General features: G+C 39.7%; 1 protein-coding gene across 1 annotated transcript in view; it reads left to right on the top strand.

Moving 5' to 3' along the window:
- The window catches only part of LOC124867734, an 18,272-nt gene extending 15,052 nt beyond the window's left edge, over positions 1 to 3,220 (top strand). The window contains exons 6-7 of the mRNA XM_047364314.1: positions 1,959 to 2,014; positions 2,786 to 3,220. Of these exons, the coding sequence (XP_047220270.1) occupies positions 1,959 to 2,014; positions 2,786 to 2,896 (167 nt within the window). The 3' untranslated portion in view covers positions 2,897 to 3,220. The remainder of the gene's footprint in view (positions 1 to 1,958; positions 2,015 to 2,785) is intronic.
- The last annotated feature ends 4,747 nt before the right edge of the window (positions 3,221 to 7,967 follow it).

The following is a 7,967-nucleotide window of genomic DNA, read 5'->3' as shown; positions in this document are numbered from 1 at the left end:
TGGATGATGGATGGATGGATGATGGATGGATGGATGGATGGATGATGGATGGATGGATGATGGATGGATGATGGATGGATGGATGATGGATGGATGTTAAACTTAAGATGCTTTCATTAATTTCTGACTTTAATCACAAGTTTGATGAAATCATCTTTTTTTTGTCTCGTTCTCTGATCAGTTTTAAACCCAGAATAATATTTAGAAACTGGATCATAGAAGCTGTTAAAGTGGCCCATTTGTTCCCATCACATATGGAGAAGCTTCCTTCATTCTTTAAGTATACAGGTCCTTCTCAAAATATTAGCATATTGTGATAAAGTTCATTATTTTCCATAATGTAATGATGAAAATTTAACATTCATATATTTTAGATTCATTGCACACTAACTGAAATATTTCAGGTCTTTTATTGTCTTAATACGGATGATTTTGGCATACAGCTCATGAAAACCCAAAATTCCTATCTCACAAAATTAGCATATTTCATCCGACCAATAAAAGAAAAGTGTTTTTAATACAAAAAACGTCAACCTTCAAATAATCATGTACAGTTATGCAATACTTGGTCGGGAATCCTTTTGCAGAAATGACTGCTTCAATGCGGCGTGGCATGGAGGCAATCAGCCTGTGGCACTGCTGAGGTCTTATGGAGGCCCAGGATGCTTCGATAGCGGCCTTTAGCTCATCCAGAGTGTTGGGTCTTGAGTCTCTCAACGTTCTCTTCACAATATCCCACAGATTCTCTATGGGGTTCAGGTCAGGAGAGTTGGCAGGCCAATTGAGCACAGTGATACCATGGTCAGTAAACCATTTACCAGTGGTTTTGGCACTGTGAGCAGGTGCCAGGTCAGGCTGAAAAATGAAATCTTCATCTCCATAAAGCTTTTCAGCAGATGGAAGCATGAAGTGCTCCAAAATCTCCTGATAGCTAGCTGCATTGACCCTGCCCTTGATAAAACACAGTGGACCAACACCAGCAGCTGACACGGCACCCCAGACCATCACTGACTGTGGGTACTTGACACTGGACTTTTGGCATTTTGGCATTTCCTTCTCCCCAGTCTTCCTCCAGACTCTGGCACCTTGATTTCCGAATGACATGCAGAATTTGCTTTCATCCAAAAAAAGTACTTTGGACCACTGAGCAACAGTCCAGTGCTGCTTCTCTGTAGCCCAGGTCAGGCGCTTCTGCTGCTGTTTCTGGTTCAAAAGTGGCTTGACCTGGGGAATGCGGCACCTGTAGCCCATTTCCTGCACACGCCTGTGCACGGTGGCTCTGGATGTTTCTACTCCAGACTCAGTCCACTGCTTCCGCAGGTCCCCCAAGGTCTGGAATCGGCCCTTCTCCACAATCTTCCTCAGGGTCCGGTCACCTCTTCTCGTTGTGCAGCGTTTTCTGCCACACTTTTTCCTTCCCACAGACTTCCCACTGAGGTGCCTTGATACAGCACTCTGGGAACAGCCTATTCGTTCAGAAATGTCTTTCTGTGTCTTACCCTCTTGCTTGAGGGTGTCAATAGTGGCCTTCTGGACAGCAGTCAGGTCGGCAGTCTTACCCATGATTGGGGTTTTGAGTGATGAACCAGGCTGGGAGTTTTAAAGGCCTCAGGAATCTTTTGCAGGTGTTTAGAGTTAACTCGTTGATTCAGATGATTAGGTTCATAGCTCGTTTAGAGACCCTTTTAATGATATGCTAATTTTGTGAGATAGGAATGTTGGGTTTTCATGAGCTGTATGCCAAAATCATCCGTATTGAGACAATAAAAGACCTGAAATATTTCAGTTGGTGTGCAATGAATCTAAAATATATGAATGTTAAATTTTCATCATTACATTATGGAAAATAATGAACTTTATCACAATATGCTAATATTTTGAGAAGGACCTGTAAATATTTGATTCTTGCTCCGTGCATCGCTGCTAAAAGCCTGCTTGTGATTTTTTTTTCTTTGTAGATTCAGTAACAGATGGCCATTATATGGAGGTCCAGATAATTAATGCTGCACATCCGGTACGTAGACCTGCTGAAAGCAGTGTTTAACCATCCTCCCTCCTATCGGATCATTTCTGTTGCTCTGTCTGGATGTCTGGATGTGGAAACCTTGTTTTGGGTCAACAACACATTAAGGTGATTAAGTTGAAGCCTTTAAACCAGTTAGAGATCAGCTGGAAGCATAATTATAATCTTTATCCTCTGAGAAGTCTGAACTCGCTGTTGTTGGACTCAGACGGATGAAAGGTTCAGTTAGCTGCTGCAGATCCTGGGAGAAAAGTTTGAACAAAGACGGAAGATTTATTTATAAAAAATCAGAATAAATAATACACAAAATCATTCAAAAACCGTGAAAGAGACAAAGTTAGTATTAAACTTGAACAAAACTGAAGAGAAACTGGCACCAGAACCAGTATTTGTAGTGGTTCTGGTGTCATTTTAAATCTATTGATAAACGTTTACAGTCTGTATAAATGTCCCCTTGGCGGTTTGGTTCCTACCGGACCTGGTGAGGTCCTACCAGTTGTAAGATGCATCTGAACTTCAACTTAAAGAACCTACTGAATTCTACTTAGAACTGTTGGTTCTGTTTCTGTTCTGCGTACCCGAGCCTGACAAGTGCCTCAGTAGGTTTCAGTCTCATGAAGAACCTACTTCAGGTGAAAGGTTATCTGGTCATATTTAAGGTGTTTCCATGGAGTACAGAACCAACAGGAAGTTTCTGAGAAGATTTGGGTTTTTCTGGGTTTGGTATTTTATGATCTCAATGTGTTTGTTTTAATTTCTTAGGATGGGGCCTTTGCTGCGTCACCAGAATGTTCTGACCGCTCCAATCAAACAGTTTATGCGAAGCTGAAGCTTCCTAAAGAGACATGGGCAGAACCTGGTGGTCCTCCTTAACTGGAAATTTCTGCTTCAAAATGCAGATTATGCTTGTATGAACTGGACTGATCCCAGAACGTTTTAAAAGAAACTGCAACATTTCTGTATTTATTCACCATCACTTCGGGCTCGGACCTTTGTCAGGTGAGCACAGCGGTTCAAAGGTCACTTCACCCTCAGGGGTCGCAGCCGTGCCCCTTTGCCATTAACAAAACGCTTTTTAACTTTAGCACAGATATATTTTGCATCAACATATTTTTCCATGTTTTCTATGAATGCCAGTATTAACTATGGTCCTTGCCACACATAACAGAAATTAATAAAGTTTCAGTATTTTTTTAAGCCTTAAATATCAGTTTTTGCAGATTGTCAATTTAAATGTTTTGGTAGGTTTTATCTAACGTTCATTCTGGTTTATTTAATCTGCAAAGTTGTTACAATCTCATAAAAGATAATATTTAATAAGCATAGATACAGATTAGATTTACAGTAGAAGATCTAGAAGGGATTTCATCACCATGGACTGAAAAACAGTTATTAGTAGAAATCAGATAGAAATGGTAGTTTATTCAAGAAATGTCAGCAGCGTAAAAATGGACACAGAGCTTCAAAATAGTTTGAAATGATCCTAAAAATAATAGATTCACATTCTGGTCGAGGAGGATGGCGTTTGCATCAACACAGCTAATTCCCCGGGATCCACGCCGCATCACATCTGGTCTTCTCTAGGAGCAACCATCACCCCTCTGTTCTCTGAGGTCCACTGGATTCCCTGAGCCACCCGCACCAAACCCAGATCCTTGATCTTATCTTACAAAGAGCTTCATGGATCGGCTCCATTTTCCATGAATGTTCTCCCAAGGCTGTTCCTATACCACGCTGTAGACAACCCCGGCTCTTCATGTGCTGCTCCACAATGGAGGAATGACCTGCTGATCGCTACCAGAACCAGGACCTCCCTGTCTGGAAACTCTTGTAGACCCAGCTCTTCAGACAGCATCTCCTACCCTGTAGTTCCTGCTTTCTAGTTCTACATGCAGGTCAGCTGTGGATGAAAGGAGGAACCTACCTCCTTAAGGTCCATGTTTCTCATGGTCTCCTCCCTGCAGGAACCAGCTCCTCCTGCTCCACAGCTGCAGTCATCACCTTTCAAACCAGGACAATAAACCGCTTTTATTTAATGACACATGAGGAACCTCTGACTCTGGGATGTCAACCAACTATTTTTGTTCGGCACCTAATTTCTAAACATTCAATTCCTCCAGAACTCTTTTAGCTGGAGTCGCTTCCTTTGGTGTTCTCGGTTCTAACGGTGAAACAGACTGTTTAGAACCATTTAAACGATGTTTTAACAAAGTTAGATGAAGGTTGAAGAGCAGATGATCATTCTGCTCTAACATTGCCGATACTGTTAAAACGTTAACCTGGCCGTATTCCTGCCAGGTTCTGGGATCCCAGCAGCTGCTGGGTGGATCGGTTCCCCTGCAGAACCGCTTCCTGTCCATCAGAAAATGCGGAAACACTCTTTCTGTGATTTTCCCATCCTGTCTGTCAGGTGAGCTGGGGGTGGTTAGGTGTCAGGAGCTGACCCGTATCGGAGACAAACGACCTCCAACAACCAAGTTTCTGGGTTTTATTAAATATAAGCAGAAATAATCAGAGTCCAGCATCACATTTTTATCAAGTTATGAGATATTTGTGCCTGAATTCAGAGGTGTTTGTTGTTGAGATGTTGAATCTAAAGCAGGTTAAACCAGATCAGGATTTCTGTTTTGTTTTAGTCACTTCCTGTTTCTCCACCACGCCTCACTAAGCTCTGTACCTTTAAAGCATCTTTAAACTGCATGAGACGCTGGCTCAGACTGCGGCTGACCACAGATCCAGGCCTGGATGAGTCTGCTGCTTCTGAGACACAAAGATCACCTGAGGCTGCTTTCAGACAGATGATAACAAGGTGTCTAATCAGAGCCATAATTTCAACACCATCATTAGTTCTCAGATGTTGGGAAGATTTAAACACATTCATGACATGAAGATGATTTACATCAAATTTAAGTACAGCTCCACAAATTACAATTTATGTTAAACAATTCCAGGACCTAGAACCTCCTTTAAAATGATCCGGGAACAACATGAAGGTCCAGACTCCTCTGATCTGATGAGGTTCATGTTATTTTCTTTAATATTTGTTGGGACACACAGCCATGGATTTCAACATTAAACTCCGGTACGGACATTTCTGGAACTTTCAAAATAAAGTGTATTAACCTTCTTCCGGCACAGCCAGGAAACGGGATAACTGCGGACTTCCTGTGACGCCACTACCCAAATAAAAGCACAGCTGTTGCTACATCCGCCCTCTATCCACACCACTTCTTGTGGGACCGGTCAGGGGAGGCCCAGCGCGCTGATGTCTCTTTGCTGGCAAACAGACATAAACTCTTCAACTGGATCCAAGAGTGTCATAAGATCATCGATCATATGCAAAGATAAGTACGAATGAAATACTGTCTGTGCATCCGGTATTTTCATTCATGAACGGGGAAATTAAGGTACAAGCATTGCTGGACTGTCTCTCCGAGGCCCCGCAGACGCAAACTGTGTTCGAGAGAAACCCCCTGCAAAGACGTGGTCTCCCAGCCTGGAAGAAGACAGCAGAGACCGCAGCGGACAGGACGAGCCGCCCAGCTACAGTTCCGGAGCTAACCATTTTGTTCAGAGCGAACGCACCTTCAACCCCGCGAAGCTACCGAGCTAATGCTTGTTGACTGTGGATACCTTCTTCAAACTTCGTCCTTGGACAATGTTTCCTCAGCACGGTTCATGAGGTTAAGTGTTTTGGGCAGAGACAGATTTAGAATGAAATGATCTAAACGTTTTTCATTTTATGAAGTTTTGTTTGTGTTGAACTCAGCTATCTTTGTGCTAGCAGGCTATCTGCAGCACACGTGTTCAGGTTGTGTTCTTTGTGTGTTTTTAAAGTTAAGACAGACTTTATTTAAAGGGTGATTTTAAACAGAAGATTGATCATAACGCGTCATCCGCGCTTATGCATTTTAACCCTTTTATTAACCCTGGTACTTTAAAGGTTGATTCTGGTGCTAAGATATTAGCTTCTGTTAGCTCAAATGCTAACCGATAAGAACACGTGCTGCTGCTAAAGAGTATTTAACAGAAAAGTTGTTAGTTTTCAAGCTAGTGAATAATCGTCCCTAACATCATTTTACTAAATTTGATAACTAAGTAAACACCATTAAGCTCCATTTCTCCAGAAAGATTTGGCTTTTTCCAAAATATTCCCTTAATATTTCTTTAAATATTATTTTAATAAATAAAGGCAGCTAATGAGACACCTTTGAGAATTAGTCATCCAGAAGGTTGGTTTTATTCAGCAGATCATTCTTTAAACATTATTTTATTAAAATAATATATTATCTGAACTTACATTGTGAATGGTTGTCTAAACGTTTGCTGATTATTTTCTAAGTTGGTTCCAAAACTAACTTAACTTCATTTCCAGATTCTTCAAGATAATCCTTGGTTCTCAAACATAAACATTGCATGGTAATGTTGCATCACTCTTTTGGTCATAATTATCAATCATCTTTAATCAACTTGTTTATATTGTACATAGTCCATTAGTCTTCGTTATTCTTTAATTCTGCTTGGTAGTTTAGTTGGATTGTTTTAGCAAAGTAAAGAGTTTGTTGATTGAAATATGTTTGACTTTGAGTTGACTTATTTTTGTTAATAAATTCTTGTATTTTAAGAAATTGTGTGAATTCATTCCATATATGTGCAGAGTTTATGCTGTTCAATAATGTCAGAGCTCGTCTCACACCTTTCTATTTTGTCCTAATACCATCACCTTACTGGGCTGGTATTCACAGGACAACCCTTAACAGACCCAAATATTATTTGATAAAATATTAATATTAAATATTAAATAATATTCTAAGATTTATAATCACAACATATTGTACTTTTATCTTTCATTTACTAGTCTGTTTGTCTTTTTGTGGAAAATGAGGGAAAGTTAAGGGAAGGTTTAGGATGATTGTTGGTTTAAATGGTGCAGTTATAAAGACTGGATCCGTCAGTCATAAAAAACATCTTTATTTTTCATTGAAACATTAAAGTCAACATACTTCCTGTTGTCTTTCAGTATGCTAGAAATTATTAGCTTCTTTTATCAAACAATATGACACAACTTTATACCTCAGTGTCAGTACCTGTCATGACCCGTTTATCAATGAGTGGACGGGTCAGAACTTCCTCCAGCTTGACTCAAATGGACAGATTTTAGAACTTTATTACACTACAGAAATAATAAGTTAGAATATTATAAAAAAGTTCATTTATTGCAGGACCTCAATCACTGAGTGAAACACATTATGTAGATTAATTACATCCAGACGGTGATTTCAAGCCTTTATTTCTGTTAATTATGATTTTCTGCTTCCAGCCAATAAAAACATGGCATTTAAGATTAAAATTTTAAATCAGACCAATAAAAAACATTTTTAATGAAAAGTATGTCTAAATCTTGCTTATTGGTTGTTTTAATCTGACAAGCGAGTCTCATTGGAGACTCAGACTCTAATTACTTAATAATGACGATAAGGCACCAATTAGCCTGAAGGGTAAACGTTGAATCAGCTGTGATTCGCTGGTTAGATTCTGGTCCCTAGATGTTGAGCAAACATCTGACAGATCATTGGTCCATCTACAGGTCCTTCTCAAAATATTAGCATATTGTGATAAAGTTCATTATTTTCTATAATGTAATGATGAAAATTTAACATTCATATATTTTAGATTCATTGCACACTAACTGAAATATTTCAGGTCTTTTATTGTCTTAATACGGATGATTTTGGCATACAGCTCATGAAAACCCAAAATTCCTATCTCATAAAATTAGCATATTTCATCCGACCAATAAAAGAAAAGTGTTTTTAATACAAAAAACGTCAACCTTCAAATAATCATGTACAGTTATGCACTCAATACTTGGTCGGGAATCCTTTTGCAGAAATGACTGCTTCAATGCAGCGTGGCATGGAGGCAATCAGCCTGTGGCACTGCT

This window comes from Girardinichthys multiradiatus, chromosome 5, assembly GCF_021462225.1.
Source record: "Girardinichthys multiradiatus isolate DD_20200921_A chromosome 5, DD_fGirMul_XY1, whole genome shotgun sequence".
Taxonomy (NCBI): domain Eukaryota; kingdom Metazoa; phylum Chordata; class Actinopteri; order Cyprinodontiformes; family Goodeidae; genus Girardinichthys; species Girardinichthys multiradiatus.
The sequence above is the reverse complement of the archived record's forward strand: the minus strand, read 5'-3'. Positions and strand labels throughout refer to the sequence as shown.